Genomic DNA, 19170 nt, shown 5'->3' with positions numbered 1-19170 from the left:
TTTTTTGAAAGAGTTAGAGGGAGAGACAGAGATCTTTCATGTACTGGGCCATTCTGCAGATGGCAACAATGGCTGGGGCTGGGCCAGACCGAAGCCAGGAGCCAGGAGCTTCCTCCAGGTCTCCCACGTGGGTGCAGGGGCCCAAGCACTTGGGCCAACTCCTGCTGCCCTCCCTGGCATATTCACAGGGAGCTGGATCAGAAGTGGAGCAGCCAGGACTTGAACCAGCACCCGTATGGGATGTTGGTGTTGCAGAGCCGTGTCTGTGCCATCAGGCCGGCACCATTTGTGAGGTGTTTATGTGATGTGTTCTCTCCTTTGTTTGACATTAAGATTTATATATAGATTACTAATGTTGAACCATCCTTTCTTTGCTGAAATAAATACCACTTGGTCATGATGTCTTTCTATTCTAATATACTTTTTGGTCCTGTTTGCTGATATTTTATTTAAGATTTTTGCATTAAATTTACAGGCAAGATTGGCTGAAGGCTCATTGACATCACATTTCTGTGACTTCTGTATGTGCTGACTACGCTAAATTAGGGCCAGTGCGTCTTCTGGCTTACTCAGCACGCTCCCTAGGAAATGGGGTGACTCTCTTGGTGTGAAACAGAATGGCAGTGTAGAAAATGGAATTAGGTCGGGGCTGGGCAGCTCTGGAAATAGTGCCTGGACCTGTCTCTTAGAGGAATGATGTGTTTCTCTCGGGTGTTCTTAGCCAGTATTCTAAGAACGGAAAGATTGTACCTTGCTTATCAGATTAATCTCCTTTATTTCCTTGCCCCTGCCCAGGCCGCCAAAAAAAGCACTCACATACACGAACTGACAGCATTATCTACACGTTTACCTCATAGGTGCCTGTCTCTAAACACTGGAAAAGAAAAGTGTTGCACTCATTCACATTGAAGTGCTTTACATGTGTGATCACTCAAGTAAAGCCAGGCTGGAATTTTAATTGTTTTGCATTTTTTACAAGACAGCTTTCCAAGTAAATTGATGATATATATAAACTTATCAGAGTATTTAAGTATTTAAGTGGCTTAGGGGCCATAAATTAATTTCAAGTCCTTACCTGTATGCATTTTTTTATACAATTTTAACTCTCATTTTCATTCTTGTGTCTAATTAAAACAGGCACCCTGAAGGCATCTCTTTTATTTCTGTCTAAACTTTTTATGCAGTGTAACGTACATACACTGCATAAAATCCACTGAAATTAAGTCTGTAACTGATGGGGTCTTGGAAAGTACACACTTGTGTCATCCTCTGAGGTCAAGCTATAGAATGTCACCAGCCCCCAGAGCCCTCCATCATGCTCTGTGCAGTCAGTCACCTTAGGTTACTTTTGCAGTCTGGGGGGGTTGGGGGAGGGGGCTTTTGTTTTTATTTTTTTATCTTATCAAACTTGAATCCTTCAGTGTTGTGGGAGCAGCATTCTCCAAAGACCCCATGCCTCTGGCCTCCAGTGCACTTGCCCTACACAATCTTAGCCTCTGGAGTGTGCTGGGAACATGACTATGAGGGATTTCACTCCATCCTGTGAGCAGGTTAGGGGACTGTGTAAACATAATTGAGTCCCTCACCAATTAACTCAGAGTTCGTCCAAAGGGAGGTTTCCCTGGGTAGGCCTAACTTAATCAGGTGAGCCCTTACTGAGACTTCCTGAAGTCGGGGATGGGATGAGAAGCCCGAGAGAGACCAGAAGCTTCCTCTCGCAGAGATAGGGAACCGGCACAGTGAGAGAGGGCGGGGGAGCAGACTCTAGGAGCTCAGACTGACCTGTAGCTACAGCGACTGAAGTCTGCCCGCAGACTCTGAGCTCAGAAGAGGGTCCTGAGCTACTGGTGAGCCCACAGCCGAGGACAGCCTGGCTGTAACCTTGCGAAGCCTGAGCTTCTGCCCCAAACAGCAGAGGTGATAAAAGGGCGGTGTGACATTTGTGCTGATTGATTGCATGGTTGAGTTCTGTGCCTGGCCCCTCTCGGTAAATGTGTGGAGCAGTTCTCTGCTGTTAAACACAGAAGTGGCTCCTCCTTTCCCCTGGCTACAGCTTGTTCCGTGTGTGAATATGTCCAGCTTACCTGTGCATCCTGGTCCTGGGCACTGAGGTGGTTTTCAGCCATTTTCACGGAGAATGATGCTGCTCTGAGCGCTCTGATGTGAGGGTCCTTCGGAAATCGCTCCTGAGCTGCCGGCCACACACAGCCAAGCCAGAGGGACTGAGGCAGGTACTTCCTGCTTAGTTAATGTCCTAAGACAGGTAGGCAGGGGAGGCACTATCCTTCAGTGTTGACAAAACCAACAGTAAATTCTTTGGGCAACCTGGAGCTTTCCCAGGCTGGTGCTCTAGGTGGGCCTGGTGTCATTTTAGGGTTGTGGTCTTGAGCTGTCAGAAATCATAGTAATGTTTCAGTCTTTTAATGTGGGGAAAAGAAGGTGGACACAATCATTTGGGTTGAGGGTCAGTTGCATACAGGCCAAGGTTGAGGCCTAGTTGAGAAGAGGGCTTGGAAGGGTTTGGTCAAGAAGAGAATCCTTGTAGGTGAACACCTAGGAGTGGGATTGCTAGGTCGTAGGGTAGGCCTGTGTGGTTGGTTTGAGGAGACACTGTCAAATAGATTTCTACAGTGGCTGTACCATACAAATACCCTCCAGCCGGGAATGACAGGTCCCCTTGCTCCACATCCTGGCTAATGCTCTGTAGTCTGTTTCGTTTTGTTGATGTTACTATTTTTATGGGTTTATGGTGATATCTCATTATGATTTTGATTTGTGTTATTTACCTGATAATCATGTTCATACCTTTCACGTGCTTATTTAGATAATCCCATCAGTGAAGTTTCTATTTAAGTCTTTGTCCACACTGTTATTGTTTTGTTGATCTAAGGAACTATGTTTTATGTATTGTTTAACTTTTTGGATTGACACATAGCATTTGATAGTTATGAGGTACTGTGTGATGTTGATTCATGTGTACTTTCAGCGGAGATCAGCTGTGCCCATCCTTCTTTCGTTGTGTTGTCAGCCCTTTCCTTAGTGATGGGTAATCTGTGTAGGTTATTAAAATTTCCTCCACTCTTTGGCTAATTTTTTCACTCACCAAAGGTGTCTTTTGATAAATGAAGCCAAGTTTATGAATGCTTTCCTTTATTTTTAACTATTGCATCCTGCTATGAAATCTTTTCCTACTCCGAAGTATTTTGCAGAATTGTGCAGTAGCCACTATTTTACCCTAGAAATACAGCCAGCCTGAGTGAGGAACTGACATTTGGTTTTTTAAATTTTAATAAATTGAAATTTAAACACTGAAGCAGTATAAAATGCTTTCCTGTTATACCCTGCTTTATCCTTTGAATAGATTATCTTTTATTTTAATCATGGAAAATTTAGCATCTGAACTGAAAATTTTTTTTAACTTTTATTTAATGAATGTAAATTTCCAAAGTACAGAATATGGATTACAATAAACTGAAATTTTTATAAGTCTAAAATATGTACCACATTGTGAAGACTTGATATGAATGAAGTAATGTAAAATATTTTATTAATAAGTTTTTCATTCATTACAGACTGAAATATTTTTTAAATCGGAGGTTAAATAAAATACATTAAATTAATTTTATCTTTTTTACATTTTTAGTGTGGAGGCTAGAAAATTTTAAATTACATGGCTATGTTTCTACTGCCCAACATTGTCATAGAAGTATTATTACTTTACTTTTCACAATTAAGTCCATGATCAGACCTAATAGTTTCTGTGTATTCTGTGAGGTGAAGAAAGATTTTTTTTCCATGTTGTTACCCAGTGTTTTTCAACAACATTTATTTAAAAGGCCTTCTCCTCCTTCCACTGTATTATAGTGACATTTCTGTCATTAATTAGGCAGATCTTTTTACTTTTAAATGAAAACTCCACAAGGAAGCTTCCAGATTCTTTGTTCCTTTTGAGTTCTATACATTTATTTGAGAGAGAAGAAGTGCTCCCACCTGCTGGTTACTCCCTAAATGCCACAGCAGCCAGGGGTTGAAGCAGGGAACTGTACTCAGTCCAGGTCTCACTGAAGTCAGCCCAACTGCCCCCCAAGGTCTGTATCAGGAGGAGGAGCTGGGGCCAGCCACTCCTATATGGGAAGAGGGCTACTTACCCAACAGGCCAAATATCCACTGCAGCACATCTTTTTTTGGACCTTCTGTTATACTGGTTGGTTTGTCCTAGCACCTGAGTCCCACTGTTTGAATTTTGTGGTTTGATAGCAAATCCTCACAGAGTTAATCTACTTTGTTCTTCAGGAGTCCCTGGGCCATTCCTAGCCTCTTGGATTTCCATTATGATTTATAGTATCAATTCATCAATGCCCATAAAAAGTATTTTCTGGGCATCTGTGCAGGAGTTCATTGAATCTATACATAAACTTGGGGAGAACGAACTGCATTGCGATGTGGAGTCTTCAAATCTATGAACATGATGCATCCCCGCTTTTATTTAGGTCTTCTTCAGTTTCTCTGAGTGTCTTGTACTTATAGAGATCTTGCACAATTTTCTTTAGATGTATTTCCAGGTATGTGATTTTTATTGATGTCATTATAAATGATTTTTTTGGCTAATTTAAAGACATTTGTTAGAATAATCTTCCCATCTAAGAACATACCATATATAGAATTTTAATCAGGTTTCAAAAAAATTCTTTACCTTTTTGAAAAATATTTTTATTTATTTGAAAGCAGAGTTACAAAGAGGCAGAGGCAGAGAGAGAGAGAGAGAGAGAGAGATCAATCTTCCATCCGCTGGTTCACTCCCCAGATGGCCACATGGCCAGAGCTGGGCCCATCCTAAGCCAGGAGCTACTTCTGGGTCTTGCACACGGGTTCAGGGACCCAAACACTTGGGCCATCTTCCACTGATTTCCAAGGCCATTGCAGAGCGATGGATCAGATGCTGAGTATCCGGGTCTCGAACTGGTGCCCATTTAGGACGCCTGCACTGCAGGCAGCAGCTTTACTCACTGCACCACAGCGCCGGCCCCAGAATGCTTTACTTTTGATGCCATTGTTTATATAGGCGTTCTGCATTCTTAAGGCTCATTTCTGGACAGTTAGTAGCTTTTGTTGACCTGTGAATAATTTTTTCCCCACTGTAGTTTTTAATTTGTTATTGTCAGTATATAGGAAGGTAATTTAAAAAACTTTTTGTTGGAATCTGATACGAGAAATAAAACTATGGATAAGCATAAAGCTTGCTAACTTCAGAACACAATCAGTCAGAGAAGGTAGATGAAGAAACAGAAGAGTTCAGGAACCCCAGAAGTCCCTGTTTCTCTCAGACCCTGACCCCATATGTCCATCACCCACTGCAAGGAAACCACTGTAGCGTACATTAGATCAGTGGAAAATTTACTTGCCAGTTTAATTCCACATGAGATTCATCCTTACTGTTCCATGTGGCTGAGTTGTATGCTCTCCTAGTAGACTATATTCCATTATGGGAACATACTATAATGTATTTATCTGTTTCGCTATTTATTGCCATTTGGATAGGGAAATAATTGAATTCAGCTGCTCTACCAAACGTATGTTATAATTTACATACAATAAAACTTACTCTTTAAATGTTTGGTTTTGTGTGTTTTGATGGTTGTGTAGACTCATGGTACCGCTTCCAATATTTCCATATTTCTTCATCCCAAAAGTTCTTTCATGCCTCTTGGGAATATGGAAAGGGAATTAATTCCAAACTCCTGGTAAATACTGATTTATTTTCTGCCCAGTAATGTTCCCTTTCCTAGAATGTCATATAATGGAATCATACAATGTGTTGTTTTTTTTTTTTAAATATTTATTGTTTACTTGAAAGGCAGAGTTAAAGAGAGGCAATGACAGAGATAGAGAAAGAGAGAGATCTTCCATCTACTGGTTCAATCTCCAGATGGTCAGGAGCCAGGAACTGCTCCGGGTCTTCCGTGTGAATGTAGGGTCCAAGGACTTGGGCCATCCTTACTGCTTTCCCGGGCCATAGCAGAGAACTGGATTGGAAATGGAGCAGCCAGGATTTGAACTGGCACCCATATGAGAAGCCAGCACTGCAGGTGGCGGCTTTACCCACTACACCACAGCGCCAGCCCCCAGTGGGTTGTCTTTTGCTGGCTTCTTTCACTTAACATAATGCTTTTGATGTTCCTATGTGTTGCATCTATCAGTGATTCATTTCTGTTTATTGCTGAGTCATATTTCATTGTAAGGGTGTGCCACAATTTGTTTACCAGTTGATAGACATGGGATTGAGTTCAGTTTGTTGGATATGAATCAAGCTGCTATGAACATAGATGTCCAGGTCTTTGTGTGAATACGTTTTCACTTAGCTAACTACCTAGCAGTGGGATTGTTTAATAATAGGGTAAGTACATGTTGAACTTTACTTTAAAAACCATGAGAGGGGCCGGTGCTGTGGTTCACTTGGTTAATCCTCCGCCTGCGGCACCGGCATCCCATATGGGTGGCGGGTTCTAGTCCCGGCTGCTCCTCTTCCAGTAAGGCTCTCTGCTGTGGCCTGGGAGGACAGTGGAGGATGGCCCAAGTGCTTGGGCCCTGCATCCACCTGGGAGACCAGGAGGAAGCACCTGGCTTCTGGCTTCGGATCGGTGTAGCTCCGGCCATAGCAGCCATTTGGGGAGTAAACCAAAGGAAGGAAGACCTTTCTCTCTTATCTCCTCTTGGATAGCCTCAGGTTTTTAGAAATCTTCAAACCACTTACCTTCTTCCAACTTTATGTTATTTACTGTTTATACATAGTTTAAGCCCTTATATGTCTTAAGTTATCAGTTTTCTCTTGGATTTTCACACATTTCCTATTTGGGGGATCCCCCCCTCCCCCGCAGCACCATGCTTGCATCTTGGATTGCTTTTCTTTGGCTAAAAAACTCATTTTTGGGAGTCTGCTGCTTTGATGTGAGTCTGCTGAAGAGGCATTCTCTTTGTCTGAAAACAGATCACTTTTGCCTTTTTTTAAAAAGATTTATTTATTTATTTATTTATTTATTTGAAACAGAGTTACACAGAGAGAGAAGGAGAGGCAGAGAGAGAGGGAGAGGTCTTCCATCCGCTGGTTCACTCCCCAGTTGCCCATAACGGCAACTGCACTGATCCAAAGCCAAGAGCCAGGAGCCTCCTCTGGGTCTCCCATGCAGTTGCAGGGGCCCAAGCATTTGGGCCATCTTCCACTGCCTTCCCAGGGCACAGCAGAGATCTGGATTGGAAGTGGAGCAGCCAGGACTTGAACCAGTGGCCATATGGGATGCCAGTGCTGCAGCTGGAGGACTAACCCACTGTGCCACAGCGCCGACCCCTGCCTTTGTTTTCAAAAGGCATTTCTTCAGGATATAGATTGCAAATTGGCAGTATTGTCTTTCCATCACTTGATAACATTCCATTGTCTTTTGGCTTCCATTGTTTCTATTGGAAGTCAGTTGATAGTCTTATTGCAACTTCCTTGAAAGTAAGTCATATTTCCTTGTTTCTTATAGTATGAACTTCAGATTTTCTTTTCTTCTAATATAAACATTTAAAGCCATACATTTTCTCTAAGAACTGATTTAGCTACATCCTAAAAATTTTGACATGTGTTTTAATTCAATCCAAATTGTTTTTAATTTTCTTTGTGATTTCGCCTTTAACTTGTGAGTTATTTAGAAATATGTTGTTTAGTTTCCAAATATTTGGGAATCTTCCTGGTTATCTTTCAATTAGTTATTTCTAATTTCTAATGTAATTCCCTCATGGTCAGAGAATATACTCTTATGATTTTTTTCTTTTCTCTTTAATATTAATATAAAGAGAACAGATTTAATGTAGTTCATATATACAGTTCTAAGAATATAATACTTCCTTTTATGATTTTAATGTCCTTTAGTGAGATTATTGTATAGCCCAGCATATTGTTTTTCTAAAGGAATGTTTCATGTGCATTTGAGAAGTATCTGCTGTTGTTTGCCAAAGCATTCTTTTTTTTTTTTTTTTTTTTTTTTTTTTGACACGCAGAGTGGACAGTGAGAGAGAGAGAGAAGAAAGGTCTTCCTTTTTGCCGTGGTTCACCCTCCAATGGCTGCCGCGGCTGGTGCGCTGCAGCTGGCGCACTGCGCCCATCCGATGGCAGGAGCCAGGTGCTTCTCCTGGTCTCCCATGGGGTGCAGGGCCCAAGCACTTGGGCCATCCTCCACTGCACTCCCTGGCCACAGCAGAGAGCTGGCCTGGAAGAGGGGCAGCCGGGACAGAATCTGGCGCCCCGACCGGGACTAGAACCTGGTGTGCCGGCGCCGCAAGGCGGAGGATTAGCCTAGTGAGCCACGGCGCCAGCCTTGCCAAAGCATTCTATGAGGTGAAGCAGAGCAAATTGTTTAATAGTGTTTGTAAGTTATGGACTTATTTTTGTTTATTTATTTGTTTATTTATTTATTATTTTTGTTTATTTATCAGTTACTAGGAGAGGATAGTTAGTACTGGCAACTATAATTTCTGAATTTTCTATTTATCCTTTCAATTCTGCTTTTGCTTCATATGTTCTGAGGCTCTATAATCATTGACAGACAACATTTAAAGTTGTTTTATCTTCCTGATAAATTTACCCATTTTATTACAGAATGTACATCTGTATCTCTGTTAATGTTTCCTGTCTGAAAACTAATTTAATATAGCTGCCTGACTTGCTGGTGGTTACAGTTTTCACACTGTAGTTTGTCTATCTTTTGCTTTGTTTTTAAGATACTTCATTAATATACAGTGCTGTGTACATCTTTAAGGGCACAGTGCAGTATTTCAACAGATTCATACAATGGAACTGAGCAAATCAGACAATCAGCATCTCCATGTCCCAGCCTTTGTCCTTTCTGGGGCCCACCAGTTCCTCTCTTGCAATTCTTTATACAGTATATAGTAGTGCATGGTTGTGATATCTAGTTGCCCCACTATGCTGCACAATACTAGAGCCTATTGCTTCTATTTAATTGTGTTTTGGTACCCATTATACAACCTGTCTCTTTCCCCCCCATCCCAACCCTTCCTCATCTCTATTAATCACTCTTAGAATTTCTATTAGGGCTGGTGTTGTGGCACAGCAGGTTAAGCCACTACCTGCAGTGCCAGCATCCCATATGAGCACGGGTTTCTAGCTGCTCCACTTCTAATACAGCTCCCTGCTAATGCGCTTGGGAAAGCAGCAGAAGATTTCCTGACAGCTTAGATCTCTGCCACCCACATGAGAGACACAGATGGAATTCCAGGCTCCTGGCTGAAGACTGGCCCTGTCCTGGCTGTGGCAGCCATATGGGGAGTAAACCAGCAGATGGGAGCTTTCTCCCTCTTTCTGTAACTCTGGCTTTCGAATGAAATAAATAAATCTTTAAAACATTTCATATAGACTTTTTTTTTAAAAAAAATCTCCACATATGAGAGAGAAAATAAAATATTTGTCTCTCTGTGTTTGACTTATTTAATATAATGACATCCAGTTTCTTCTATTTTACTGCTAATTGTCAGGATTTAGTACTTTTATGAGTGAATAATATTCCAGTGTGTGTGTGTGTGTATATATATATATACACACACACAATTTCCTTCACTCACTGATGGACACCTAGGTTAATTCCATACCTTGGCTACTATGAATGGTGCTACAGGGGCTGGCACTGTAGTTTAGTTAGCTAAGCCTCCACCTGCAGTGCCAGCATCCCATATGGGTGCTGGTTCTAGTCCCAGCTGCTCTTCTTCTGATCTCTGCTATGGCCTGGGAAAGCAGCAGAGGATGGCCCAAGTGCCTGGGGCTCTTCACCCACATGGGAGACCTGGAAGAAGGTCCTAGCTTCTAGCTTTGGATCAGCTCAGCTCTGGCTGTTGCAGCCATTTGGGGAGTGAACCAGCAGTTGGAAGACCTTTCTGTCTCTCTCTCTCTCTGGCTGTACTTCTCAAATAAGTAAAAATAAATATTAAATTTAAAAAATAGTGTTGCAAGGCCGGCGCCGCGGCTCACTAGGCTAATCCTCCACCTAGCGGCGCTGGCACACCGGGTTCTAGTCCCGGTCGGGGCGCCGGATTCTGTCCCGGTTGCCCCTCTTCCAGGCCAGCCCTCTGCTGTGGCCAGGGAGTGCAGTGGAGGATGGCCCAAGTGCTTGGGCCCTGCACCCCATGGGAGACCAGGAAAAGCACCTGGCTCCTGGCTCCTGCCATCGGATCAGCGCGGTGCGCCGGCCGCAACGCGCCGGCCGCGGCGGCCATTGGAGGGTGAACCAACGGCAAAAGGAAGACCTTTCTCTCTGTCTCTCTCTCTCACTGTCCACTCTGCCTGTCAAAAAAAAAAAAAAAAATAGTGTTACAATGAACATGGGAATCCAGGTGTCCCTTTGTTATGCTCATTCCATTTCCTTCAGCTGTGTACCTAGAAGTGGGGCTGCTGAGTCATCTATTTTGGTTTCCTGAGGAACTTCCATACTGTTCTCCACAGTGGCTGTCCCAATATACAATCCTACCAACAGCATATAATCCTTTTCTCCCCTGCTTGCCAGCATGTGCTATAGATTCTCTTTTTGTTAACAGCCATTCTAACTGGAGTGAAATGATATCTCTTTGTGGTTTTGACTTGCATTTCCCTGATGGCTAAGGATATTGAGCATTATTAAGTATATATTATTGGCCAGCGCCGCAGCTCACTAGGCTAATCCTCCGCCTTGCGGCGCTGGCACACTGGGTTCTAGTCCCGGGTGGGGTGCCGGATTCTGTCCCGGTTGCCTCTCTTCCAGGCCAGCTCTCTGCTGTGGCCAGGGAGTGCAGTGGAGGATGGCCCAAGTGCTTGGGCCCTGCACCCCATGGGAGACCAGGAGAAGTACCTGGCTCCTGCCATTGGATCAGCACGGTGCGCCGGCCGCAGCGCGCTGGCCGCGGCGGCCATTGGAGGGTGAACCAACGGCAAAGGAAGACCTTTCTCTCTGTCTCTCTCTCTCACTGTCCACTCTGCCTGTCAAAAAAAAAAAAAAAAAGTATATATTATAGCCATGTATATTTCTTTAGCGTAATTTCTGTTCAGATTCTTTGTCCCTTTCTTAACTAGATTGTTTGTCTTTCTGCTAGTGAATATTTCGCATTCTTTATACTTATTTTGGATATTAATCTTTGTCAATAAATAGCTTGCAAATCCTTTTACCCATTCTGTTGATTGTCTCTTTAGTGAGTTGATCCTTTCCTTTGCCTTACAGAAGATTCTTAGCTTGGTATAATCCCATTTTTCTAATTTTGCTTTTGATGTCTGTGCTTTTGCAATCTAATCAAAAAAGCCATTGCCTATGTCAATGTCTTAAAGTGTTTTCTTCTAGTAGTTTCATAGTTTCAGGTTTGTCATCTGTTTTGAGTTGATTTTTATTTGGGATGAGAGGTAGGGTCAAGTTTCAATCTTCTGCATATGGTTATCCAATTTTTCCAGCATCATTTATTGAAGAGACTATTCTTTCTCCATTTTGTTTTTGTCAAAAATCATCTGACTATAGATACTTGAGTTCGTTTTCTGGGATGTCTGTTCTGTCCCATTGGTCTTTGTCTGTTCTTGTGTAAGTGTCATGCTGTTTGGGTTGGGTGACTATAGCTCTGTGGCATATGTTAAAATCAAATGTTATGATGGCTCTAGCTTTGTTCTGCTTTGATTATTTGGGGGTCTTTTGTGCTTCCATGTAAATTTTAGGATTTCTTTTCTGAGTTCTGTCATTGGTATTTTAATAGTTACTGCATTGAATGTGTAAATCACTTCAGATATCATAGACATTTCATCAGTATCATTCTTATAATCCTTGACCATGAGTGATCTGTCCATTTTTGAACATTTGCCTTCTTTCATTTCTTTCTTCAGTGTTTTATAATTTTTACTGTTGAGGTCTTTCACATCCTTGGCTAAATCTATTGCCAATTTTTTTTTTTTTTTGTAGCTGTTGTGAACTTAGTGATGTCAATGCAGCATTTTTTTTTAACATTATTACTGAGGAATAATAAATTTACTTTAAAGATTTTTTTAATATTAGGAAGCAAAACAAAGTCAGAAGAAGCCATATCAGAACTGTTAGGTGGCTGCCTGATGATTTTCCATTGAAATGCTCGTAAAATTGTCATTGTTTTAATGAGAGGAATGATCAGGGGCGTTGTCCTATTGGAAGATTCTGTGAGAAAGATTACCCAGGGGTATTTCTATGGAAATGTAGCTAACTTCCCTAAAACGCTCTTAGAAAGCATCAGAAAGTCAGAAGGCAAAGTACCCCAAGTGTCCCAAAAATGTCATCCTGACCTTTGCTCTTGGTATGTCCATTTTTGCTTTGGCTGGACCATGTATAACTCGTGGTAGCCACTGCTTTGTTTGTGTTTTGTCTTCAGGATGGTATTGGTAAAGCATTTCTTCTTTGAAGAAATGCTTCAGAATTTTAATCCCTTATTTTTTAAACTATTTTATTTATTTGAAAAGTAGAGTTAGAGAGGGAGGATATCTTTCATCTGCTGGTTCACTCCCCAAATGGCCACATTGGCTGTGGTTGGGCCAAGCTGAAACCAGGAGCCAGGGGCTTCATCCAGGCCTCCCACACTGTTGCAGGGGCCTCAGGACCCAGGTTATCTTCCCAGGTGCCTGAGCAGGGAGCTGGATTGGAAGTGGAGCAGCTGGGACCATGATGCCCATATGAGATGCCAGTTTTGCAGGCGGTGGCTTCACTCATTATACCAAAACACCAGCCCCCAATCTTCTATATTTAAAATTCCTGTTGAATATCCTGCTCTTGTCTGCAGCTGGCCTGGGTGCAGTGGTTTCGGCACCCTTCAAGTGAAAGTTTGCTCCACCTTAAGTTTTCAGTCTCTGTAAGCTAAACCAACTGAAATGTCTGTGGTGTTGGCTCTTGTTTCTGCTATTAATCACCCAGCCTCTTCATTGAGGGAGTGAATAAGATTAATTTCTTCCTCCCAGATTAATGTAGATTCTCTACCACTGCAGCCTCATCTTCAACATCTTCTTGTCTCTTTTAAAAGTAAGTTGTCCATTTTTAAAATGCTGATTTCTTTGGGACATTGCCCCCATCAACTTTTCATAAAGCATCAGCAATTTTAGCATTCTTCCATCTGAGCTCACCATTAATTCAGTGATTGCTCTTGCTTCATTTTTAGCAGAATTCGTGTTTCTCGGATAAGAGCTTTTTCAAGTTAATGTCTTATCCTCCTTAGTGCCTCAAACTCGATCATTAAGACAGGATATAACAAGTCAGTAGGAGTTTATTTTGGTGGAAAAAAATTTAATTCATGAATGTATTTTTCATAATATGGCTTTTCTATAAACTTTTGGAATATCCTTATATACTTTTATTTCTTCCTCTTTTTTGTTATTTTTAATACATTTTTGCTTTAGTGTATGTTCAAAAACATTTTATTCATTTATTTGTATTCCTATTTCTATCTATATGTCTATATTACAAACCACACTAAAAACTAAGAAGAAAAAATATTTTATATTTATCATCTCTGAAATTATTCATTCTGCCTGGTATCTTGTATAGTTCTGCTACAGAACTTTTCAGATTTTTGCATGCATATCTGCTAGCAACAAATTGTTGGAAGGGTAGTTTTGCTGGATATAGAATTATAAGTTGGCAAGTTATTTTCTTTCAGTATTATGATGATAGTATCTCATTGTCTCTTATTAGGGTTCTTTGTTTCTCTATAATGTATCACTTTTGTCTTTTTTTTATATTATTTTGTTATTAAGTATTGTTGTTATTTGCAAAGCAGAGAGATAGAGTGAACTCCATCCACTGGTTCACTCCTCACATTCCCACAATGGCTGGGGCTGGGCCAAGACAAAGTAGAGAGCCAGGAACTCAATCTGGGTCTCCCACATGTGAGACAAAGAGTCAAGTACATGAAACATCACCTGCTGCTTTCCAGGGTCTGCTTTAGCAGGGAGCTGGAATCTAGAGGCAGAGCCCGGGTTTAAATCTAGGTACTCCAATATGGGATGCACAGGTCTTAACCATATCTTAAATGCTGGACCAAACACCTGCCCCTTCTTTGTCTGCTCTTAAGATTTTCTGTGTATGTGTTTTTTGGCAATAATGTGTCACCTACCTTTTTTGTTCCTGTCTCCCCGTCTCTTGTCCAGTCATACGTATTTTGGACCTCTTGATTTTGTCACTGAGGCTCTGTTCATTTTTCCATTTCACTTTTTCCTCTGTGCCTCATTTTTGATGATTCCTACTGCTGTTATTTAATTTCACTGATTTTTTTGCCTTTGCAGTGCTTAATCTGCTATTAAAATAGTCAGATGAAATTTTTACTTGCTCTTTTGTATTTTTAATTTTTAGGTTCTTTTTTATTCTTTGTATCATCTGTATTCATTAAGTTCATGTTTTATTTTAAATTTTTTGTTTAAATTGCTTTAATTGACTAAAGTTATATATATTTATTGTGTACAGCATGGCACTTTACAATGTCTGCATTGTAGAATGACACAAGAGAGCTGAAACTGATATGTGCATTATCTCACAAACTTGTCAGCTTTTGTGTTGAGAACACTTAGAGTCTGTTCTCTTAGCAGTTTTCCAGAATGCAAACCATAATGATGAACTCTAGTCATCATGTTGTACTGACTTGTTCCTTGTAACTGAAATGTTGTGTTCTCGCCCAGCATCTCTCTGACTCCCCAGCCCAGCCCTAGTCCCTGGTAAACACTCTGCTCTCTGCTTCCATGAGTTTCTAGGATTTCTTTTTGATAATGCATAATTAGTGTGTAGAAATGCTACAGATTTTTATATATTAATTTTGTAACCTGCAACTTTCAAACTTGTTTATTAGTCTAGCAGGTTTTTTTTTTTGGGGGGGGGGTTGGGGGGGGACATTCTTTTTAAACTCTTGAGTACACTTATAGTATCTATTTCAGGATTGTTGTGTGCTAATTCCATCGTATCTGTCATTTCTAGGTCTGATTTTACTCTCTAATTCTTCTCTTGATTTTCAAACTCATCCTGCCATACACACACACACACACACATACACAGTCATTGTTTACCAGCTGCTACACTATTAGGCATGAGGCAATTACACTGTAGAGTGTCTAGATTTTATTTCTATATTTAAAGTATGTTTAAATAGGGGCCTGTGTCATGGTGCATCTGGTTAAGCCACCCCCTGCAACACTGGCATCCCATATGAGCTGGGTTGAGTCCTGGCTGCTTCACTTCTGATCCAGCTCCCTGCTGATGTGCCTGAGAAGGCAGCAGAGGATGGCCTAAGAGTTTGGGCCCCTGCCACTCCTGTGGGAGACCTGGATGGAATTCCAGGCTCCTGGTTTCAACCTGGCCCAATCCTGGCCATTGCAACCATTTGGGAAGTGAACCAGCAGACGAAAGATTTCGTTCTGTCTCTCTTTCTCTCGCCCTCTCCCCCTCCCTCTTTGTGTAATTCTGCCCTTCAAATAAATACAATAATCTTTCAGAAAAATAAAGAAAGAACATTACCTAGGGAGTAAAGAATGTTTGGCAGGCAGTGAAGTCCCTTTTAGTTCGCTTTGTTCCCCTGAGGCTTGCGTTGTGAGCGGCATTGTTCAGGTATGTAATAGCCTGTACTCCAGGGCTGATCTGCCCCTGTTAATAAAGTGTGACTCTTTCATGGTCTCTGCTCAAGTCTCACATATTTGTTCCGCCCTGGCTGGGTAGAACTTGAACATTTCCCAGTCCTGCAAAAGCTTTGGGGATTGCTTGCCTGTGATTTCCCAGTAGTTTCTCCCCACCCTCATGGAATTTCTCTCTACCCATCCGTAGCTAACTGATAAGCAGTAGACTCACAGGGACTACCATGCTGTTTTTGCATAGCTCCTCTCCAGGGCTGTGCCCCGCACATTCCAGCTCCTCAGTGTGCCCCAAAGTCCCATCTCTGTCTTCGCTTCTCTCCATAGATACTTCCTTCCTGTGTCCACGGCAGTCTGTGGAGGGCCCGCAGGCAGAAGCCCACTGTACGTGGGGCTGTTCTGTGCTGCTTCTTGCCTCTGACACAGTTCTGTATTACCACCTGCCCCGATGTCTGGAAACAGATCCTCCATATACATTTGTCCTGACTGCTAGAGCTTTGTGGTTGAAGATCAATTCCAGAATCAGTCACTGCAACACTGGGGGAATGGAACAAAGCTACAAAGTTTCTAAAAACTGCAAACCGAAAATGACCTCCTCGAGGGTGAAGGAGAAGAGAATGAGGTGGCTCTATCTCTTTTCTCCTGCCAGCTTAACACATGCATTATATTTGGACACAATTTGTCCTCGATTTCAAGGTGCCATTGAATGGAAATATTTTTTGAAAGTTAAATTTCAGCTTTAGGTTTGTATTTACTTCTTCCAGGACTGAAGGGTAACTAGGCAGTTTTGCTAATCTTGCAGTGTTGATACTTTGATGGATGATGCTGATGCTGATGACGATAAGGCTTCCTCCTGCACACACAGTGTACTGGGTGCTGTGTTGGGCAATTTATGCCGCTTAGCATTGCTCCTTCCCAGCAACGCTGCAAGTTAGAAATTGTGATTCTGAGAAATCAGGGAGGTGCAGTGAGTTCCTCAGGCTCACACACTCCAAGGGCGTGCTCAGACTCTGAATTACTCCATGGCATTTAGTGGCTGCAAGGAGGCCACCACCCCAGTTCAGGCCTAACCACGCCTCCTCCCATGATGGTGCCCTGGCCTGATCCAATCTTCACCTGAGCTTTCCCATCTGGCAAATTAAAGCGGAAAACAGCAACCTCCCTCCCCGGAGTGGCTGTGTTACTATATACATGTTTGGCATTATTTTGCTTCAAATAACAGCATATGTAAATGGGCTCCTGGAGGTTAAAATTACCCTTCTTTTGTAAAACTTGGCCTCTCCCACTGGGGTGAATACTTTCAAATTATGGAGGGAAGAAGGCAGGGTGGAGAAAACGTGAGTTGAGCTGGAATTGCTTTTCCACCCCCTCCCTCTCCACCCCTCCTCACCACACACTCAGCATGTATTTCTATTCACGTCCAAGCTGCCAGGGCAGGGTAAGGGTGGTCACCGTCCTATGTCCTATCCTGAATTCGTAACAGGCTCTCACGCCCAGTGTCTACAGTGGCTTAGTCCAGATATCCGTCATTGACTCTGCATCAGGTTGATGTGTAGAAGCAGATGTTCTCACTGAGAAGGATAAAAGCTGCCCGCAGCACCTGGAAGACCTTCTCTCACGTGGTCCCCAGCCAGCTCGCAAGGAGAGTTTGGTTGGCATGGGCACATTGCGACCGTCTACCGCGTGTGCCGAGGCTGGCGTATCCCCGCCCCCCACTATGGCTGTCCCGTGGGCCCTCCATTGTTGAGCCTTCCCTATCTTGAACTGCCTTTCCTGGCACCGGGATCATCACTTCAACAGTGTGATAATATCTGCAAGTTGGGAAAATAAAAGTGGCATTTGTTTAGCCATAATTAATGAAATATTTATGTTGCATGAGACTATGTGATAAAACCTTGGGCTTAGAGTCCTTTTGCTTCTGATTACATTTGGGAGGTTTTTTTTTTTTTTTTTTTCTATGACCAGACATTCTGACGCCAGCTCTTTTACACTGAGCAGATGTCATGTAGTAAAAATGGGTGCCAGATGCTGTGAGCCGCAGAAGGGCGATTTGTTTAAGAGCTGGCTCTGACTTTTTTTGCATTCAATTACTCTGCAGAACGAACGTTACACAAGCATTTAGGTAACTCAGCTAACTTCAGACATGCATTTTAATAATGGATTTCATCTCTGAATGCATTCTAAGCAACACACCCTATAAATGGTGTTTAAGGAATTAATTGATTTCTGCATAATACCTTTTTCTATTCTTAATGTGAAAAGAGAGCTGCAAAGCCCTTGGCAGGGGTCCAGAAATGTAATTAACGTGGAGGGCCAAATTTTCAGTTGCCCTTAGGTACTGCTGCCTCACGCTCCTGGCAGGTGCAGTGAGGGGCAGGCAGGGAGAAAGGGAATGGGGAGAAGTGGGGAGGAGGGCGAGGCAGCTTTGGGTCGTGGAGCAGGAAAAGAAGCTAGCAGTTCACTGAGTCCTTCTGTTCCCATTTCAGGCCCCCAGCGCATCCCTGTCAGAGCACAGGTGACGGAGGCTCCCTCTCCCCCGTCTTCTACCACCTCCTCCTCTGGAGATGAAGGCTCAGGTTCCGAGCTCTCCTTGCAGGCAAAGGTAACAGCGCTTGGAAAATCAAAGAGGGCCTGGGCGGGTGGGGGCCGTGGACCTTCCAAACTGCAGACCCAGTGCAGTGGGTTTCCTAGGAGGATTGTGTTACATTGCATCTGCAGCCCTTCTTTTCACCTGGAACACCCCCCCGCCAGCCCCCCCCCCCCAAAAAAACTTTCTCAGCGACTCAGATTGGGGAGGGACGATACAGAGACAAATATACTTAAAGCCATTTGGTGACTGAAGCTCTTAAAGCGGATTTAATATGTAGTCCAATGAGCAAACCATTGAAAAAATCACAGCAAGCAGATGCGTATTTCCCCGAGGGAGACACAGCTTCATTTAAGAAGCACTAGAGGCAGATTGCATGGAAAATGTTATGTTTATTCTAATCAGGAGGATGAAATGAAGCATGCAGTTGCATCGAGACGCAGATAGTCCGAGGAGCCCCCCGTGGAAGGGACCTGCCCTGTGCCTGCTGGGGCGCCAGCAGTCCTCTTTGCTTAGGGAACGTTGGTATTTCTGGAGGACCCTTGACAGCCCTCGTGCCCATAGACGACAAACACAAACTTGGCTGCTTCCCTGTCGGCGTGTCTAAGTGTACACATCTAAAGACACAGAGAGAAGCAGCCCTCGACCAAAGCCAGCTGCTGTGTTCTTTGTCTACTGGGGCTGGAGCCTTTCCACCAGGGCTGCGGGAGGGAGCTCAATGGCTGGACCCAGAATGCTTCCCGGGTGGACAGAGAAGTGGTTCACTACTCTGGCAGTGTTTACTTTTTGGAGCACTGAGGATCTGGAGAGGAAGGGGGGGAAGACCAAGTGTGTTTACTCAGACTCAACTTTTCCATATCTGGCATTAGGAGCTTTGGCGTCATCTCAAATCGCTCAGGGGTTCCAACTCCCCATGGCCCAGCTCAGAACACTAGGAACAAATCAGAAGGAAGCTGGG

The 19170-nt window shown here is 42.9% G+C and overlaps 1 protein-coding gene across 9 annotated transcripts in view; it reads left to right on the top strand.

The window, feature by feature from the left end:
- The window catches only part of MICAL2 (microtubule associated monooxygenase, calponin and LIM domain containing 2), a 226177-nt gene that overhangs the window by 174070 nt on the left and 32937 nt on the right, over window positions 1–19170 (top strand). For all 9 annotated transcript variants that reach the window (XM_070073245.1, XM_070073243.1, XM_051824713.2 and 6 more), the window contains one exon: window positions 18112–18227. In XM_070073245.1, coding sequence (XP_069929346.1) covers window positions 18112–18227 — 116 coding nt within the window. The remainder of the gene's footprint in view (window positions 1–18111; window positions 18228–19170) is intronic.

Source organism: Oryctolagus cuniculus, chromosome 1 (genome assembly GCF_964237555.1).
Source record: "Oryctolagus cuniculus chromosome 1, mOryCun1.1, whole genome shotgun sequence".
Classification (NCBI taxonomy): domain Eukaryota; kingdom Metazoa; phylum Chordata; class Mammalia; order Lagomorpha; family Leporidae; genus Oryctolagus; species Oryctolagus cuniculus.
This window is presented reverse-complemented; position numbering and strand designations above follow the sequence as displayed.